The sequence below is a fragment of the Monodon monoceros genome, unplaced genomic scaffold (genome assembly GCF_005190385.1).
Source record: "Monodon monoceros isolate NGI ecotype Baffin Bay Population unplaced genomic scaffold, NGI_Narwhal_1 Super_Scaffold_20, whole genome shotgun sequence".
In the NCBI taxonomy this organism is placed as follows: domain Eukaryota; kingdom Metazoa; phylum Chordata; class Mammalia; order Artiodactyla; family Monodontidae; genus Monodon; species Monodon monoceros.
The window spans coordinates 17,635,520-17,657,208 of NW_021703777.1; the positions used below are offsets into that span (position 1 = coordinate 17,635,520).

Consider the following 21,689-nt stretch of genomic DNA (forward strand, 5'->3'; position numbering starts at 1 on the left):
TCTGATCCATTATTATTTATCAAGCAAACATATAAACAGCTAATCAATGCCCTTGTCATTATATTCAAGTATATGTAAACAGGCACATGTACTATTCAAATAGTCTCTGAAATACTTGGGAGTCTTTGAAGGTCAAGGTAGACTGGGCATGTTTTGAAGATATCCACATCAGATGGAAGAAAAGGGATCCATTTGATTCAAATATTTTTTTAAGGTACGTTTATACATACTATGCAAGTCACTGTCTAGATGTAAATAAAATATTCTCTGCTTTGAGAAACTCACAAACCTAACTAAAGAACAAAGAGCTACATGAAGTTAAGAGTTCATTTAGTCTACTCTCTCTTTTTTTTTTTTTTTTGTGGTACGCGGGCCTCTCACTGCTGTGGCCTCTCCCGCTGCGGAGCACAGGCTCCGGACGCGCAGGCTCAGCGGCCACGGCTCACGGGCCCAGCCGCTCTGCGGCATGTGGGATCCTCCTGGACCGGGGCACGAACCCGCGTCCCCTGCATTGGCAGGCGGACTCTCAACCACTGCGCCACCAGGGAAGCCCCTAGTCTACTCTCTTTGATAGTAAACTTTTACTTTTAAAGTTTTACAAAACACACAAATGAAAATATCTCTTCTATCTAATTTAATTCCGTAACCAATTATCTCCTCTTTTTCTATTCTTGAAAGATATAAAAAACAAGTGGTTTCCATTTTCTGTAAAAAGTACTTTGGCAATTACAGAGCAATAAATCTATACTCACCTCTCATATAAACAAAAAACTATAGTCTTTACTTAGAATAAACAGCTTGGTATCCCAAACACAGAAATTTAGATCAAATGCTTAAAAATAAAATAAGACGATTCAGAAGGTAATGAAAAGGTCCTATGTGTTGAATGAATGAAACCTGCCATTTCTGTGTGCTGACACACTAGCAGTAATATTTTCTAATTAACTACCTTTGCTCACCAAGCATCTCTGGCTTACAATCTGGCTTTTCTTTATTTTTTTTAGCCATGCCACGCGGCACGTGGAATTCACAGACCAGGGATCGAACCCGGGCCCCCTGCAGTGGAAGCGTGGAGTCTTAACCACTGGACTGCCAGGGAAGTCCCAACAATCTTGGTTTTCTATGTAGTTTCCACTCAATGAAATATGGGTTCATCAACCACCACCCTATTATGATCCTCTTTGGAGTTAATAAATTGGCATTCTGACTTACAAATAACCCCCTATGTATTGAATAATGTGCGCCTTTCCTCTAGAGATGAATCACCGCCAAGCATGTTGATAAATACTAAGTTTCTAGTTTTGCAAAGTGTAGTATTAGACTCTGAAATGTACCACACCAAAGAACAATCACCTTTGTTAAACTCCTCTAAGTGTCTGTGTGGGGTGACATATGTGTTGCTCACCTCTTCAAAACACAACACAGGCTGTAAAAATATTGGTAGGTTCACTTACTGTTATTCTAAGACCGATAATGCTAACATGACTTCAATACAGAAATGGGAGAAAGAAGCAGTTTAATGTCCTTAACATTAATGAAGAATTAATACTGAAATCGTCTAACAGATCACAAACATGCAAATAACTCACTGCCAAATGTGTTTAGACATCTTAAAAACACAAAAAATTTTAAATTAAACGATTTTAATTCAGAAAGTGAAAAAAAGGTTTTTAACTTTGGGGGGGAATATGTGCTAAAGTTAGTGTTTTTGAGTAAAGCAGCTTTTCCTATGCTTTCAACACACCACTTTTAATCTAAGGAGACAGAGAAGGCTCTCACTGTCACAGAGATAGTCTACTTTCACCAGCACCACTTTGGCAGCTGCTTTTACTGGAAAATATTAATAATCCCCAAATGTATTTTGCTTGCCAACTTCTTTTAAAAAATAAAACTGTTTTGCAAACAATTTTAACAGTATTTTTATGAATGACAATTGAGTCATCTATCTTTTAGGAACATTTAAAATGATTATCTCCTTCCTGTTATTCCAAGACCCCAGCATTTCACTGTAAACATCATACATTGGCTTTATGAATGCCAAATTCACAAGAACAAATAATCGCAAATTTAAGCATTTCCCTATGAATCAGAAGTTGACTATTATGAATAAATTGTAATAAACATGAATTATAAAACCAGTTCTCTCACACTTATTTACTAAATTGGCAAAAAAACTGAAATAATAAGGAAGAAAATGTTAGCCAAGAGAAAAGAAACATTCTTGAAAAAAAAATCACAGTAGTTAGAACTACATATAAAATATGCAAAAATTGGCCAGAGATAACAGAAATAGAAGAATACTGGACAAATAGTGATTCCAAGTAATTTCTCAATTCTAGACAGTCTCTAATATCTTAAAAACTCATAAAAAATATATTGCTTTTAGTTCTTTTAGAACCAGCTGGTAACACGCTAGAAGCTCATGCATAATCATCACACTACTTGCGTGTAGTAAACTAGAAGGCATGCACGGGTATCTAGAAAAGTTACTTAGAACTCTGCCAAAACTGACATGTCGCTTTTGTGAAGCCAAACAGCATTTGTTTGGCTCTTGGTATAACAAGTTAACCGTGAAGGTTTAAAGGATTTTGAGGAGGCTTGCTTATGCTGGCCTCTAAATGCACCAGTCTAAAGGCAGAATTTAATATTCTAAAACACTGTAAAATGGATTCTGAAAAGGGCTTAGAAAATTGCTTTAAAAGGTTTACTTTACTTTTAAAAGCATCTGTTGCTCCAGGTGCATGGTTTTTGTCTGGATGAAACTTCAAAGCAAGCTTTCTATAAGCTTTTTTCAAATCTTCATCACCAGCATCTTTGGTAACTCCAAGTACTTCATAGTAATTTTTACATTTGTTTATGCTGTGAACAAGAGAATGTGTTACATTGTAAGTAAACTTCAAGGAAGAGCTTCGAGTAATACCTCTATTTTTTTATTTACTAGAATAGTATGAAGAGCTGTCTGTGGACTGTTTTCTCGACATCAAGTTATAGTTTATCCATTAAGGGTTATTGCTCCATTCTCTTTTTCAATAACAGACCATTTTTCCAACCTCTCCCAATCTAAGAAGAATTGACCATAAGAATGTCCTTGGTGCAATTTATCACAACTACAGAGAAGTAAAGCAAAGCTCATAACAAATGTGGATGAAGGACAGAGCACACACTGTAACTAAAAGGAGAGAGTAAGAACAATTTTATAGTACTCTTAAGTGCATAAATAAATTCCAAAACTCCTCAGAAGTATGTCACAGCTAAAGATTAATGGGCATTGCATTCCAAGAGTTTTATTGTTGCATAATGTAACCTAACCAAATATCAAAGCAACAGTTTAGTGCATGTAGGCAATTACAGTACCCTATGGCTTCAATGTCAAGGCAAGTTAATTCAGCTAGGCAATGATAAAGAGAATTCATTTGTGTCAGTCTCTATGAAAGATACAATCTCATAATAAAATACATCATGGACTCAAAAATATTTGTTACACCTGATTTTCATTATGATGAACATACTCTTAATGATTACTTACATGTTTATAACCCTAAATATGCAACATTTAAGCCCAGAGTCTTTGAAGTATGTTAGGAAAAGAAATACTCTGAATGAAGCAGAGAATACTAATCCTTTTGTATGCTAACATTGTCCCATGGCCTAAAAATTTTTCTTCACTAAAATACAGCTACATTTTAAATATTTTTTGTTGAGTACTATATAACTTTAAATGTGTTCCATGTATGAGAGCCTTGATGACAGAAGTAGTAAGAAGTAAAAGGATCTGAGGCACAATTGTTCCCTGACAGCTAAAGAACTGCAAAGGCTGACTTGAAATTTTCAGAGAAAAGAGAAAAGATTGATCGTATTTCGCTACTAAACCTATTAGCCATCACAGTGCTTGGTACATGATGGGTTCTCAGTAAATATTTATGGAATAAATGAACCTTAGCTCTCCTTTCATAATGAAAGCATTCATCATTTGTTACATGAACAAGGGGAAAAAAAGAACACACTGAAAATATTATAGAATTTTTTAATAATCACAACAAAAATCTGTTAGGCAGTCTTCTTCAGAGTAATAATAATTAAAATTAGATTTTTCTACTTTAGATACTTAATAAATATGAACACAAGTCAATATTATTTCGTAAACATGACATTTCCTTTATTTAGTCAATAATATTTATTGAGCATGAACTACGTCCCAGGGCACTTGAGATCTGTTAGAGAACAAAACAGAGAACGATCACTGCCTGTGTAGAGACTCATTCTCCTAGATATGTTAAGAAACTATGTGATAGAAAAAAAGAGAAGAATGACATGTACGGAACACCTACTGTGTGTCAGGCACATATCCACAACCCCATATCCATGTTCCAACATCCATAAAGTTCTGAAAAATGGAAGTTATTCTATAACTAACTTGACTGCAAAAACCTGACTTGGAAACTTTCAGAGGCAAAATTTCAAAGGCAAAACTGAACTGATGTGAAGCTGCTATAGAGTCTTCATTTATCACATTCAAGTGTGATGTTTGTACCTTTTGCTGCAGAAATGGCACTATTAGGTTAGGGCTGCTTACCAGACCCTGCTAAGACATTATGTAATCTATAACATATGCTCCTTATTACTTTTCGAAAATATGAAGATCTCGAGTTCCAAACTACATCTGGTCCACAAAAATTTCACGTAAAGAATCGTAGAATCTTATTATGCTGATTATTTTATACAAATTATCTCATTTACTCCTCATTAGGTAGATATTGTTCCTATTTAACCAATGAGGAAATCAAGGCTTCGAGTGGTTATGTAAATTGCCAAATGTCATATAACCAAGTAACAGGTGCAAACCAGAATTTATTTCTTCAACAAAAATTTACTAAATATCCACTTTCTGCTAGATGCTGTTTCAGACACTATAGTGGTAAATAAAGCAGTCAAAAATTCCCTCCTCACATTAAATTTACAATTGGGAGAGAGATAAGCAATTAACAAATATAGAAGTAAAATACGAAGTACATCATATGACATCATATGGTGATATATATTTAGAGAAAAATGAAGTGGCAAAGGGAAAGAGTGAATGGAAAGAGAGGCCTGCTATTTTAAATAGGGCGATTAGGAAAGGCCTCACAAGTGAAGCTTCAATCCTCAGTTTGTCTGACTTGAAAATCCTGCTGTCTCAGAATCAGAATAAAGAAGAAAAGGAGCCCATTCAGACTCCAGACCAACCATCCACTTCCTTCTATTTGCTCTTCTAATCAGTGTTTAAACAGATTCTCTGTTGGTTTTGGTGCCCCAAACATGCCTTCTCTGCCTCTCTTCTTGTTTAGTTAGTTTCTACAACGTCTTCAGACCTCAGCTGAGCTCTTCCTTTTCTCAAGAACTCAGATTCCTCAAGACTAAGTTTGGTGACCCTCTTATATTCTCCCAAAGCTCTCTGAGCTTAGCCCTATCCCAGCAATTATCTTAAATGTACCACAGCTATCAGTTTACAGGTTTGCCTACTTTTCCAGACTATTAGGCCCCTTGAAGGCAGGGATTGTGTCTTGTTCACCGTATGTGTTGAATGGATGGATGACTAGTACAATTTGAGGGCAGAAATGGTGAAGACCTAAAAGTCATTTTTGGACCAAAGATAGTAAAGTGCTGTAAGAAAAATATAGTTGGCACCAAAAAATCAATTTGGAATAGAAGACTGTGGGACAAGGACCAGAGCTAAAAATATGACAGACACTATCTGAACACAAAAGACAAAAGGCAGTGATAAACAAAACACTGAAAAATCCTAAAGTCATTACTACTTGCTTTGAATGCGTCAGATGTTTCCTTATGTACCAGATTAATCCTATAAAATTATTTTGTTGATTATTTCCTGAGCACAAAAGGCTAGGCAATAGAAAAAGGCAGTCTAGGAGAGGGCTGCTGGATAGTATAGGGAAATTAGGTTGGAATTCACCTTCTAGAGATTCACCAGTCTTCTAGAGATGGGTCATAAAGCTAAGTACTGTCACAAAGAGAAAAAAGGTAGGAAAAACAATTATTTCACTAACTCTTAGCCGTATCTAGCTCTACCATATCTTCCTTGCACTGAATTTTTCATCATATATTAGAGAAGAAATTCTTTGAGAAGCTAGCAGAGAGGTATAAAGTCAACATTACCAATGGACAAGCTGTACAGTACGTATCTCAAGTAACGCTACAAATATACTCATTTACTTAATTTTTCACACCTAAATGAGAAATTATCATTCACAAATTAATTTTATTCTATATATTGTTCATTATACTCCTTTTCACCAACTAACTGCATTTGTCACATTTTTTTATAGTTCGCTCCTTACTGAAAGATTCAAATCTTCTTCACCATCCTCACCAAAGAATAAAAAAAGGAAGGAAGGAAGGAAAGAAGGAAGGAAGGAAGGAAGGAAGGAAGAAAAAAGAAAAGAAAAAAGAGGTAATCTATTACCTGCCTTGGAAGAAAATATTGTGCAAAAAGGCCAGAAAGATATGTCTGGGAGCTCAACAGGGGAGCTGTATGCATGGCTCAACTTTTATGTCTTCCTTTATGTGTGAGAAAGCATTCTGGCTGTGGAAGGAGGGGTCTCTTTCTATTCTTTTTTTCATATATTATAGATGATTTTTAAATAAACTTCAAATTTAATTGGTGTTTAGGAAAATAATTCTTTACTCCTGAGACAAAGGATTATTTATTTTATAAATTTAGCACAGTGGTTTATTTTCTTTTCATTTAAAGAACTACAGCTTAAATCCAATCCTAATGAAATCCCCATAATTCAAATAATTTTAACAGTTATACAGAAGTGTTCCTAATTGATAAATATAATGATGGCCAGTTAATGATTTCTCACTGATCTTGTAAATTTTTAAAATAAAAGATGGGCTTTTTTTCTATGAGATATTAAAAGTCTCTTTAAATTAGATCCAGGACACCTTTTGCTCTGTAATTTTTCAATATATTTCAATGCAAAGACAACAAACAGTGCTTAGTTTCACAGAATATGAGTTTTTACAAAGTTACACACTTTTTCTTCAGTCTTACTGTAACCTAGCTCTTACTTATGCAATGGATGCAGTATTATTGCATGGCTTCTCCCATTGAGCCAAACTGTCACTGGGCAACTTGTTTGCATAATCGTGCTAACCAAGATAACATGGCTTTCTTCAGAAAAATCCCCTGTGTATAGGTAAAACAAAAACAAAAACATACAGCATGTAAGTGTTTGCTGGTGATCTGTTACCTCACTAAAGCGACACTTACAAAGGCTAATATAACGAGTAAGTGTTACATGATTAGCTAAGCAACTCTTATTCAGTATAAGGTACCAAGAGAAATACTTTGAATAACTTAGGGGTTCTATTAAAGAATGTTCTGATCATATTTATCCCCAAAGGACAAAAACTTCATTTATTTAATTTAAAAAAGGTATGCTAAAATTATTGATAAGAGAAACAATCTCTAATACAGGTATGCTACTCAGCTAATACTTGTACTCCATAAAAATTCAGTATCAAACTTGGCTGGGTCCACAGTGCTAGCCAGCAATCCTCCCATTCCATCTGCCTTTCCGCTCTGCAAATATTCTATACCTTTACCACTCTTCTCAACCTTTCAATCTCATCTCTTTTCTTCTAACTGTCAGAGGATAACTTCATCTCCAATTTCATAGAGAACACAGACCCAAAAGACAGGAACTCCCTCAACATTTTATTTCCATCTGTCCAATTCTGGCCATATACAAAGGGGATCTGCACCCACTATCATCTTTCATCTTTCACACAATTCACTCTATTTAGGTCTTTTACTGAGAACAAGTTCTCCCAGTAAAAAGTAATTTCTACAAGAAAATAAAATTTGTTTTTGGAGAGATGTGGTTTCCTGAGACACATTTCAGCAAACTGTTTAATTAAAGGTTTTTCTTAAAGAAATTCAAAAGCAAGGATCTAATTTATTCACTTATCTCACTTATTCAGCCACCTCTGACACAATACTACTGTTATAAAAGTCATTAGCAAGATTATTTATAATTCTCAAAGTACTTCACTACCATTCAGGCTAACCAAATATCCTTTACCATGATTATGGAGTCTTTGTTTCTTATTGTGGTCACACAGATAAAATGTTACATTCAAGCTTTAGCATCTGAATATATATGAAGAAAAGCAAAATATGAATACATTGATACTTGATTTAAAAATAACTTCAATTCAAAATTATGGTGAGTAAAAAAGAATTAACTAAAAATAAGAATGGGGAAAAAAAGGTGAAAAAAGAAAGAAAATAAGATTAAAAGAGAAATAGGTAAGAAAGGGCAAAAGAGAAAGAAAACTAGCGTTACCTACTTTTCACTTAAGCTAGTTCACTGTACTATTCACTCTCTATGTTGAATTATCTGATTAATCACTGTTCAGAGTCCTTCATCCTTATACTTTAGTTTCCTTAGACAGCAATTTCAGTACAACATCAATACAGTTTCCTTAAGCTACAGCAGGAGACCATAACAGTATTTTCTCTAGTGTTTCATACTCAGAAGTTCATTTTTTTTCCAGAAAATCTTTTCTTAATTATAAAATTAATAAGTCAATCTCCAAAACCCAGTTTATAATTTTCCAATTCTACCTAATTCTTCTGCTTTAAGTAGAAGTGTATCATGAAGTAAAACTAAAACACAGACAGAATGATCAGAGTAAGAAAAATATTAAAAGGAGAGGACGTTATAGTGTTTGCATATGTATAAAGATAGCCTTAAAGAAAGAATATAAACAGAAAAAAAAACTATCCTTCATTAATATAAGTAGGAAATTGAAAATGCTGCTGCAGTTGCCCTCAATCTTCTTCTCATATGAAATTCTCCTGCTTTCATATATATATACATATGACAAAACAATTCTTTATCCTCTTTCAATATTGTTATCTAAACACTGTACTGTGTCAAAAATTGAAACAATTTGCCTCAAAAAACTTCTTTCTGTAAGTAGCTTTGTGGCTTATAGTTACTTTAAAAGACGGAAACTTCCAGAGTTGGTAATTTACAGACTGATTTCATAAAGAATATAAAGCATAAGACACCCAGAGTTCAATTCCTCAATGTCTGTTCTGCTACTGAATTATAATCCAAACCCATTTTTTAGGTGTTACGACATTAAACTTATATTAATATCAGTTATAATGGACACATAAGTTATTTATTCCTACCTGAGAACTCCATCTACTTGGTCTTTGGTGTAGCCTTTTCCACTTTCACCACTACCAGAGTAGCTGTCCTTTGTGCAGTTAGGCTTGCTTTGATCACTACTACCTGACGGTTTTCGGCAATGAGGGCTATTTCCAGCAGTGCTTCCATTTTTCATAATTATTTCCAATAGCGCTGTGGAAAGATACAGAAAGCATACTATCTCTGTTTACATACACATGGTCTTGAGAAAAAAGTTATAAAGCTGACAAATTGTGTACTTCAGAAAGATACACCATAGGGTCTTTTAAAATAAATAGCAAGCATTCCCTTATGTACTTAGCTGTTGACAGACTACTGATCACCATTTAGAAGTAGAATATTAAGAAGTTTAATGTTAGTAACTCAAAATTACTATCATCCAATAACTTATGACATACTTTTATTTGTCACATCATGGTGAAACTGCAGAATACCAAAGAAAAAGATAGTCCTTAAAGTAGCCAATGAGATTACCTAAAAAGAAACAGAAATTAGACTTCCTATTTATTTCTCAGCAGCAACAATGGCAGCTAAGTGAGTAATATCTTCAAAATACTTAGGGAGAATAACTGTCAACTTGAGTTCTGCACTAATTTTCTGAAAATTAGATAAGATTAAAATAAAAACATTTTCAAACAAACAAAAACTGAGAAAATTTACCACCAAGATTTCACTAGAAGATACTTAAAATACGTATTTTGAACAAAAGGAAAATGCTTGCAGACAGGCTGAGATGTAAAAGGGAATGGACATCATGAGGTCCAAATACTGTGGAACAAACACTGTGGTAATGTGTGAGTAAATCTAAACTGAGTCCATAAAGCAACAGTATATGTCTAGGATCTCCTAGAAAATACTGGAGAGGCACAGAAGAGGGTAGAGAGAATATATGAAATAAGAATGGCCATGTATATTCATAATGATTAAAGATGGGAGGGTGGGAGGGACTGATTAAACTATTCTCTCTCCTTTTGGGTATGCTTGAAACTTCCCACAATGAGTTAAAACTAAACATTGAAAAAATAAAATCAACAGAACTAAAAGGAAAAAACAGAGAAACCCACCTTGACAGTAAAAGATTTTAACACACTTTTAATCCAAAGCTGACACTGGGTCGATTAAATAATTACTAAGGATACAAATGACATAAACTTCTAATTTATCAAGTTTGATCTAAGAAACATAAAGTAATTATATCCAACAAATGTGAATATTCATTCTTTACAGGCACACAAGGAATGAAAATTGACTACGTTATAACTAGACCATAATATTATCCTCTTCAAATCTCAAATAATTAGTATTATAATATACTACAATCTCTGAGCAAAATGCATTTAAGTGAGAAATCAATTACAAAAATGTAACTAGATCACAAATGGGTTGGAAAGGAGAAGAGTCTAGAAAAACTCATGTATCAGAGAAACAATCATAATATAAACAAGAAAATGGAATTGAAGAAAAATGAGAAAAATGAACATACTACATATCAGATTTTGTGGGTCATCAAATGGTGCTGGCACAACTGGAGAGCTATATGAAAAACAATGAATCTGGACCCCTTCTTCACACCATACACAAAAATTAACTCAAAATAGATCACACACCTATATGTAAGAGCTAAAACTATAAAACTCTTAGAAGAAACTATAGGAGTAGATCTTTGTGACTTTGATTTAGTCCAAAATTCTTAGATTTGACAAATTAAGTGGCAAAAGAAAAAACAGAGAAACTGGACCTTATCAAAATTGAAAACTTTTGCCCCTCAGAGAATATCATCAATAAAGTAAAAAGACAATCCACAGAATGTGAAAAAATATTTACAAAATCATATATCTGAAAGAGACATATATCTAGAATATATAAAGGATTCTTACAATTCAATAGTAAAAGGACCAAAAACTCAATTAAAAATGGGTAAAGGATCTGAATAGACATTCTCCAAAATAGATATACAAGTGATCAATAAGTACATGAAAAGTTGCGCAACGATATCCACTAGGCAAATGAAAATTAAAACTACAATGAGATACCACTTTACATCCACTAGGATGACTATCATCAACAAGATGGACAATAACAAGTGTTGGCAAGAATATGGAAAAATGGGAACCCTTATACATTGCTGATGGTAATGTAAAATGCTATGTCCACTTTGAAAAATCACCTGGTAGTTCTTTAAAAGATTAAACATATAGTTACTATTTGACCCAACAATCTTATCCCTGGGTGTATACCCAAGAGAAATGAAAACATACATGTATACAAAAACTGGTTCACAAATGTTCATAAGAGTATTGCTCATAATAGAAAAAAGTTGAAACAATTGAAATGTCCATCAAATTATGAACAGATAAATAAAATGTGATATGTCCATATAATGGAATATTATTTGACAATTTAAAAAATGAAGTATTGATATATGCTACAACATGGATGAACCTTGAAAACATGCTAAGTGAAAAAAGCCAGTCACAAAAGACCACATATTGTATGATTCCATTTATATGGAATGTATAGAATAGGCAAATCTACAGAGACAGAAAGATCAGTTGTTGCCAAGGGTTACTGGGGAGAGAAGAATAGAATTGGGGAGAAATGAGGAGTCATTGCTAGTGAGTATGAGGTTTCTTTCTGTGATGAAGAAAATGTTCTAAAATTAATTGCTGTTATGGTTGCACAACTCTGTGAACCCACTGAATGGTATACTTTAATTGAATGAATTGTAAGGTATGTGAGTTACATCTCAGTAAAGCTGTTATATATATATATTTTAAAATCCAGCATTGTCATTGCCACACGGCTTGTGGGATCTCAGTTCCCTGACAAAAGACTAAACCCAGGCCACAGCAGTGAAACTGCTGAATCCTAACCACTAGACCACCAGGGAACTCCTGATAATTATTCTTAATATTTTACATATGAGAAATTTCTTCCATATCTTTTTCCTAGCTAATGCATTCAAGAGGTCACCAAAGACATATGATATTCAGTTTTTATAACAATCTAGCTGTAGATGGTACAGAAAGGCTCTTAATTAGACACCAATCTAGTAGTTATTAACAATATAAGAATAACATATAGTTAATTTTTAACTATAGTTTAGTTCATATTTAATGCAATCACATTAACCTTGAGAGCAGAAGCCAGCACGGTCTAGTGGGTAGTAGTTCACAACTTTTTAATATGAAAAATTTTGTGGAAATTCTGGGACGACAACAGCTTACATTTTAAACCTCATAAATTAGAGCAATTAGACAGCAAAATGAAAACCTCATGTACAAAATCCCAAAATACAAGAAGGTGGGGACAAGCCACCAATAGCTACAAGATCTATGTGGGTAGTATCATCTGTGCAGGAAAAAGCAGAGGACAGTAACAGGGCATTTTACCAGTCCACAGAACAAAATAACTGCAAAATAGCCAACAGGGACTCTCTATGAAGCAGAGCAGGTGAAAATGAGAAAAGTGAATAAAAAGTAATGGGTTTTGCTCACTAAAATAGCATATGATTGAAAGGGTTCACAATAAACTCTTAAGGGCATCCAGTCACTACAATTCTCAAAACTAATCAGTCAAAGCTCTCCTCCAGAACAAAGTCACACCAAGGAGAAACTGCTGGGAACAGGATCCAAATTGAAGAGACGAGAGGCAATAGAAAAAAAAGAAAAGCGAAATTCCAGATAAAGTGGGGAAGGAGAAAGGAATGAGGAGATCTTATATAGCAAGGTGACATACTTTCAAACATTACACAGAAACTGGAGAAGATCTCTGTGTATTTAGAAAGGCTAACTAACTTCACATAAAAATGAATAAAAGAAAATGACAGAAGCGAAATCTGATACAAAGTTACATTAAAAAAAAAAAGAACAGGATAAATCTCTGAACACAATGAAAGCACACCACAAAGACTTGCCAACAAAATAGGTAAACACTATAACCTACTATTTCAAAACAAGCTGAAAAGACTTTTAAAAATTATTCACAATACAAAAGAACAACATAAATTAGAATTAAACCCCCCCAAACTATCTACCCATAGCTTAGGTGATAAAACTCAGGAGACAAAAAAAAAAGAAATGGAAAAATCAATTCAAAAAAGAAGAATTAAACTAGAAGAAACAAAGAGTGAATAAACACAACAGAACTGCTGTGTAAATGAAAGAGAACATAAAAAGTACAATTTTTTAACTAAAACAAATGAAAAAGGCAAAAAATTAGAAAGAAAATGGCAAATATCAAAGATTGTTAAAGAAGATCCAACATACATATAATGAGTCCTGAAGAAGAAAAATAAAGGAAATATAACCAATATAACAATAATTGGAGAAAACTTTTCTGATACAAAAATAAAAACATCTGAAACCACATAATGAAAGGGCCAATCATGTACCTAAGAATACTGACCCAGAAAAACCAACATTAAGATATACTCTAGTAAAATTAATTGAGCATCTAGTCAAAAAGATCAAATGGCTTATTCTCTTATAAAGAAAATCAGATTGTCATCAGACTTTGCTCATCAGTAGTACTTGCATAAAACAATAAAAATATATATTTAGATACCCAAAGAAAGAAAATTTGAATCAAGGATTTTGTATCCCTCACTAACTTCAAGCATTAAGACCCACAGCTGAACTGTTTTCCACATTCCAGAACTTAGGGAGCATAGTTCCCACAAGGCCTTCCTAGAAATCTACTAGAGAACAGGCTTTAGAAATCCAAAATTAGACATACAATGACATAAGGACTGATGGTGAACATTAAATGTACAGTGACCTATTGAGTTAAAACTGAACTACAATTAAAAGAGAGCACATAGTATGTAGTAATAATATGCTCTGACACTGTAGATAGGTTCAAATATTTTTTAAATGGTAGGATTCCTCTGTCTTTCCTTTTACTTGTAAAAAAAAGATCATTTGTTTTCTCTTCCTTTCATTTTCATTTGGCAGCTGAAGCCTGGACCAAAGGAACTTATTGGGACCAAGGAAGAACTCATAGCCAAAAGCATGGCTAAGCTTGATAGGCCTGCACCAATGGGATCAAAAATGCAACTCATTACATACAGGGGGAAAAATGAACAAATAAGTAAATTGATAATAACGGGAGCCACATTTCTTACTCTCAGAAAATGGAATTACAGGGGGCTTCCTTAGTGGCACAGTGGTTGGGAGTCCGCCAGCCTATGCAGGGGACGTGGGTTCAAGCCCTTGTCCACGAGGATCCCACATGCCACGGAGCTGCTAGGCCCATGCACCACAACTACTGAGGCTGCACTCTGGAGCCCGCAAGCCACAACTACTGAGCCCGTGCACCACAACTGCTGAAGCCTGTGTGCCTATAGTTCGTGCTCTGCAGCAGGAGAGGCCACCGCAGTGAGAGGCACGCACGCCACAGCGAGCAGTGGCCCCCACTCACCGCAGCTGGAGAGGGCCCACACACGGGAGCGAAGACCCAACACAGCCAAAAATAAATAAATAAAATAAAATTTTAAAAAAACAAAGAAAATGGAATTACAAATATGAAAACACAGGTTAGAATGAACCCTGTGGACTTCAAACGGAGGTGTGTGAATCTTTGCACAGACTGCAAAATTAATATAGATTAAATTACTACAGGCATGTGTATACCCACAAACACATATAACACAGAGATATACATACACATACATACATGCAACATACACACACATACATGCATTCATACATACATATATTTCTTTTTTTAAGATTTATTTATTTATTTTTGGCAGCATTGGGTCTTCATTGCTGCACGCCAGCTTTCTCTAGTTGTGGCAAGAGGGGGCTACTCTTTGTTGTGGAGCGCAGACTTGTCATTGCAGTGGCTTCTTTTGTTGCAGAGCACAGGTTCTAGGCACGTGGGCTCAGTAATTGTGGCTCACAGGCTCTAGAGTGCAGGCTCAGTCGTTGTGGTGCATGCGTTTAGTTGCTCCACGGCATGTGGGATCTTCGCAGACCAGGGATCAAACCCGTGTCCCCTGCATTGGCAAGTGGATTCTTAACCACTGTGCCACCAGGAAGTCCCCATACATATATTTCTTAGCTCTACCAAGAGGACCTAGAGGCAATGACATACCTGTAGCAACGAGCTTATCAAGTGTCTATATCTTAGTTTCTAAGTACCATTATCCACTAGAAAGAATCAGGACTCCTGGGGAGAGAACTGATTCCCAGGGCAGAGAAAGTAAAACGTAAGCCTGAAAACTTTTTTGTGCCAGAAAGTAAGGAAGTTCAAAGAATGATGAGGACATGTCAAAAAGACATAGCAGCCAGCCTGAAGGGGCTCCTACTGACTAAATCTGAGGCAATCTGAGCATCAAAATGAGTAACGATAATAATGGATTAAATAGGAATCCATGAATCCATACTAATAAATAAAGTTGAGTGCCAACTAATAAACTGCAGAAGAAATAATGGAATAAAAAACCAACATGTGGCAACCATCAGAAATTTATTCTGAAAAGAATCATCAATGGATGCTAAAAGAAGAGTGAAAGTTTGTTGTGGAACAGGACATTTACAGTTTCAAAGTATTTTCCCACAAAATATTTATTAATTACAAGAGGGGGGAAAAATGTAAGTTTAGAGTGGAGAAACCTGGTAATCACCAACTTCACCAAGTGATCAAAGTTAACCTCACCAGTAAGGACCAAATCAACATAACATGTCTCCTGATAAGTTACACTAAGAACATGGTATGCCTGCCAAAGATTCATAAGAGGAAATGTCAGCCAAACCCAAATTGAGGGAAATTCTATTAAATATCTGGTCTGCACTCATCAAAAATGCCGAGATCAAGAAAGAAAAGACAGGGGATGTAAATTGGTACAGCTGCTATGGAGAACAGTATGGAGGTTCCTCAAGAAACTAATAATAGAGCTACCGTATGATCCAGCAATCCCACTCCCACTCCTGGGCATATATCCAGAGAAAAACATGGTTCAAAAGGATACATGCACCCCAATGTTCATTGCAGCACTGTTTACAATAGCCAAGACACAGAAGCAACCTAAATGTACATTGATAGGTGAATGGATAAAGAAGATGTGGTACATATATACAATGGAATATTACTCAGCCATTAAAAAAGAATGAAGTAATGTCATTTGCAGCAACATGGATGGACCTGGAGATTATCATACTAAGTGAAGTAAGTCAGACAGAGAAAGACAAATATCATGTGATATCGCTTACATGCGAAATCTAAAAAAGATGATACAAATGAGCTTATTTACAAAACAGAAACAAACTCACAGACTTAGAGAATGAACTTATGGTTTGGTTACGAGGGGCTGGGGTTGGGGAGGGATGGATTGAGAGTTTGGGATTGACATGTACACATGGCTATATTTAGAACAGATCACCAACAAGGACCTACTGCATAGCACAGGGAACTCTGCTCAATACTCTGTAACAACCTAAATGGGAAAAGAATTTGAAAAAAGAATAGATACACGTATATGTATAAATAAATCACTTTGCTCTACACCTGAAACTAACATAATGTTGTTAATTGTTTGATTAAACAAGCAATTGTTAGTCAACTATACTCCAATATAAAAAAAAAGAAAAAAGATATCTAGAGAACAAAATATTCCAAATAAATGCAACATATGTCCTTTTTGCTATCAAAAACATAACTGGGAGAACTGGCAGAATCTGAACGAGGTACATGCATTAATTTCATGAATCTGATGGTTATACTGTTGTTATGTAAGAGTGTCCTTGTCTTAAAAAACATACACTGAATTATTTAGGGGTAACAGGACATCATGTCTACAACTTACTCTTAATTGGTTCAGGAAAAAATATAATAAGAACAAATTGTGTATGTGTGTGGGTGGGGGAGAGATAGCAGGGAGAGAGAGGGAGGGCAGGATAAAGCAAATGCAGTAAAATTTTATCAAATAGGAAGCCTGAGTGAAATGTACATAGGGAAGTCTACACTATTTTTAAGACTTTTCTATAAATTGGAAAGTATTTCAGAATTTTCTAAAAGCTAAAATATGGAGGGAAAATAGAGTATATGAAAAGAAAATATAACTTTTCAGTAATTTTTATCAGTGAGGTAGTATTGGTAATATTACACTGAAACTATTATGTATATGATGTGGCATAAAGCAAATAAATAATCATGACACAGTCTATCATTTGCCATGGCCTTAAAACCAGGATTACTGTGGAAGCAAAAAAACAAATAGAAGTGAGAAAAGTTTAAACACCCCAAAGTGCTTAACTTGAATTGGACTTACTAGTATAAACTTATTAAGCTGTTTTAACTTAAAAAAAAATTCCCTAGTCTGTACACTGAAAAGGCTCAGAAACAATGAACAATCTATTAGCCACAGCATCCTTAGTACCAGATTGTGATACTGAAACACCATTTTCCACTAAAAGAAACCAGGGCTTACTGGAGATATGGTTGATTCCAGGTCTAGTATAGGGAATATATAAGAGGAACCTGAAACTTTCTGTTATACCAGAGAAAGGAAACTATTAAAGACTATTGCGAATGTGTCTATAGGACTCAGGAGCTAACCTAAAGGTGTTGCCACTGGCCAGATCTAAAAAATAATATTATCTGCCTTTGGAAAAGGGGAGCCAACTCCTTTTCTTGAAAACTGATAAAAGCTGTCAAGCACTTATCATATCCTGCCTTTCCTATATGAACTGCAACACTGTGTAACCCTAAGACAGGTGAGGGGAAAGTGTCTCTTTATAGAAGTATTTCAGCCAATAAAAGAAAAATTATTTTTTAAAAATGGTTAAAGCCAGATGTGAAAGTGGTTATATGTGTTTATATTTGCAGGTGGCCACAAAGTCCCTATGCATGCTAATTAGGAGTTATCTGTACATTCCCTTTCATTCTTAGCACAAACACATTCTCTCATGGACATCCTCCATGTTAAAAGCTAGATGCTAGATATTGTTAAAGCAGGATCATACAGTTGCTTTAAATTTTCAAGCTATTATGATACTGAAAATCTTTCTACAATTTCATGCATAGGAACTGTGCTTAACAATGGCTGTGTGTATACATGCACTCACGCCAAGCACTCTTTGGCTCCAGAAGAGTGAAAATTTGGACAAGTTCCATTACCTCTGGGTCTCACTATCCAGTTTTATCATCTTAAAAATGGAATCAGCAAGGTTTTCTGGATTAACAATCACTGGAACCAATGCCTGAGAAGGTAATGGATTCAGTTTCAAATACTGCCAGAATTTAGAACACATTGGCCTTTTCTGATTTATTAAATGTCTTAGCTATCATATGAGATCTCAGTTACTACAATAATGTGCAGTATTACAAATATTAATTGGGCAGATACAGTACTTATAAACCAGATTACATTTACTTTTGGTTTTAAAACTATGCAACCTTATTTTATGTGTTCACTTTCCAGACAAACAGCTTTGCTTGTGGTTTTAATGTAATTTGTACTTACTTTAAGTATACTCCGCATTAAGGACCAGTGGAAAAGTAAATATAGTATTAAAAATGGTTATGTGGATAATCCAAAAGTGAAAAACCAAGATCTGTTTTTATTTCATAAGGTTCTGCTGCACACCTGTTATATATAATGTCCATCACTAACAAAACCTAAACTAAGAACACATGATTTGAAAAAAGGATTTTTTTCCTTCCTCCTCACAAACTGGAAATAGCTTTTATTTGTGTGATTATAAAAGTAATGTTGTTCAGCTCATTAAAAAAGACATAACAAAGTGAAGATCACTTATAAATCCCACACAAGAAAAAAAATCACTCAACCATTTTGGTATATTTAAGTCTAGTTACTCTAGTTGGCTAGCTGTCTAGTTTTTTATATATTCTGAAACAAAATTAGAATAATCTACATATGATTGTAGCCTACCTTTATTAAGTTCATAATTCAATGTATATACCACTTTAGAGCAATAAATCTAGGTCCACATCATCTTTATTTTTTAAGACCTTATTCAGAACTATTGCAATAGGGGAGAGAGAGCAGGCTGAACTCTGAATTCATTAAGACAGCTGGGAATTTGTAGCCAATAAGCAGGATGAGGTGGGTCAGTGGATGGAAAATTACTGAGGCACATCATCGTTTTTAATAGGTGCATAGTATATGAATGCAATGCAATTTATTTAATCAATTCCCACTGATGGACTCTTTCCAAATTTTTGCTACAGTGACAACCCTTATACATACATTTTTGCACACCTGTCCGATATGGAAAAACTTCACTTGTGAATATATTACCATGAAAAGGCTTACAGCTATAACTTTTTCATTTATTTATTTAACAAATTGTCTTCATTGATAAGGGAATAAAATTATATAAACAAGTATTATTCCAGAAAATCTAGGCTTTACAGATGCCACAACTATATGCAAAACACTGTTAGACACCCTATGAGTAGAAAAGATGATTAACATTAAAATAGTTCCTGACAACGGAGAGGAACAACTATATACATAAATAATACAAGGAATAAGTGCAAGGCAAGGAGAACTACATGTTAACTAAGAAGGGAATGAGTAGTTGAATCCAAACAGAGATTAATCCTAATTTAAGGTAATTATTTTATGCTTAAATAGGTAATTAAAAAATGACAGAAAAGAGACGAATACTATATTGTTAACTCCAAGGCACCATCCAAATACTTTTGCCATAGTATTCAATAGTAATACGTGAAATTCTTATAGCTCTTAATAAAATAACCTTATAATAATCCTGTGAAGACTACAGATAAAACTGCGGCCCAGGAAAGGAAAGGGGAATGACAGGAATTGAGCCATTTTTGTGTCCAGCAGATACTTCCTATTTCATTCTTGTAGAATGTAAGCTCCCAGAGGAGAAGAACTCTGTCTTATTGTTCACTGACACCCTAGTTCCTAGAACAGTGCCTGCCACAAAGAAGTATGGATTCAGTAAATATTTGTTGAATAAATATATCCCCATTTTATAGATGAGGAAATTGAGGATCAGAAAGACAGTTATGGATGTAGGGGCACAAAACCATTAAATTAAGGCTCAAACCAAATTCAGTATTCTTTCTTCAACTATAATGTCTGAAATAGTTTGGTTATTAGCTGAAATTTGGAGATCATTTTATAACACTTGGTGCTATCAAAATAACTGTTCTGAATGTATAATTTACACTTGTCACTAAATTTTGATTAAGTCAGAAACAGAAGAAAACGGAATTGTCTTGAAAGGAATAGGCTGGATAATACTACAGATGTGAAGTGACAGTTTTAAAAGCTTTATTTTACCAATTTAAGTGTGACAAAGGAGGACAGAACTTTGAATTTTTTATCAGATTTAAATTTAAAAATAATGCAGCAAAAAAAAAAGAAGAAAAATCTACAAACATATGTCTCATCTGAGGGGAAAAATAAAAAGAGGACTATTTTCATTGCTATTGTGCAGACAGATGCTGCAAATTATATGTGAGTTATCCATTCAATAAAGTAGACACAGGATGGCCTTTTTTGAAGCCGGAGGCTGCCATTTGGTTCAAATTACTATGAACTTCTTGAAAACAATTACAATGCTTTTCTCTGAAAAAAAAAATCTATACTTCAAACTGCCTGCCAATTAGTATGAAACACCAAAGTATTAAAATACCAATGTAAAGAATTAAAACAGTGAGACTGTATCTCTGTAAAAATCCAAAACATATCAATAATCCAATAAATATACAGTTTAAGAAACTAAAATGCAATTTACTTTCGCATGCTGACATTACTTTTCCAGAATATTTATATGTCCTATGTAGTAGACATATACATATATCATCCTTTCAAACATAAACCAAAGTCACAGTATGAAAATATTTGAAAGCTGTAAAATTCAATTTGCTTAGAAGTCCACTGCAATAAATAAACTGTAAAATAATATTCTCAACTAAATACTTAGAAAGCAACAATGTCCTAGACTCAGTTGAAGATGCTTTTCCTCAAGGGAAACTCCTGCCAGCTTTTTAAAGTGGTTTATCAATCAGACTTCTCACCTGGCAAGAATAAAATGTAAAGAGGACAAAAATTCTGGAATTTAGCTAGAACTTAGTCTTACATCTTCTCATTCACTATATAAAAATAAGATAAATCAAAATGCAATGTTTTATTTTGCCTATCTTAGCATGAAAACACATTCATCAAAACTCTGAGTTACAAGGATTTGAGGGTAGTCTAGAATGGGTGAAATTCAGGTATAAAAATTTTAAATTCCATTTTAACCAATAGCTTCAATTCCCTTTTACATTAAATATTTTATCAGAAACTTATACAAATGTTCTAGATCTTTCCCTCCCCTGAATTCTTAAATTATTCCAATAAACATCTTCTGAGAACATTCTATGTGAAATACACTTTAAGTATTTGCATGTGACTTAGCTAATGTTCACAGGGGCCCTGTGATGAAATCTTCCATTTACTCATAACTAAACAAG

At 34.3% G+C, this 21,689-nt stretch overlaps 1 protein-coding gene across 2 annotated transcripts in view; it reads right to left on the bottom strand.

Annotated features, from left to right (window-relative positions):
• The window catches only part of DNAJB14 (DnaJ heat shock protein family (Hsp40) member B14), a 42,980-nt gene that overhangs the window by 18,084 nt on the left and 3,207 nt on the right, over positions 1–21,689 (bottom strand). Inside the window, exons 2-3 of one of the 2 annotated variants that reach the window (XM_029235166.1) lie at positions 9,209–9,380; positions 2,714–2,859 (exon numbers count right to left, since the gene is read on the bottom strand). In XM_029235166.1, the coding sequence (XP_029090999.1) occupies positions 2,714–2,859; positions 9,209–9,380 (318 nt within the window). The remainder of the gene's footprint in view (positions 1–2,713; positions 2,860–9,208; positions 9,381–21,689) is intronic. The other variant, XM_029235167.1, reaches the window with a different exon arrangement.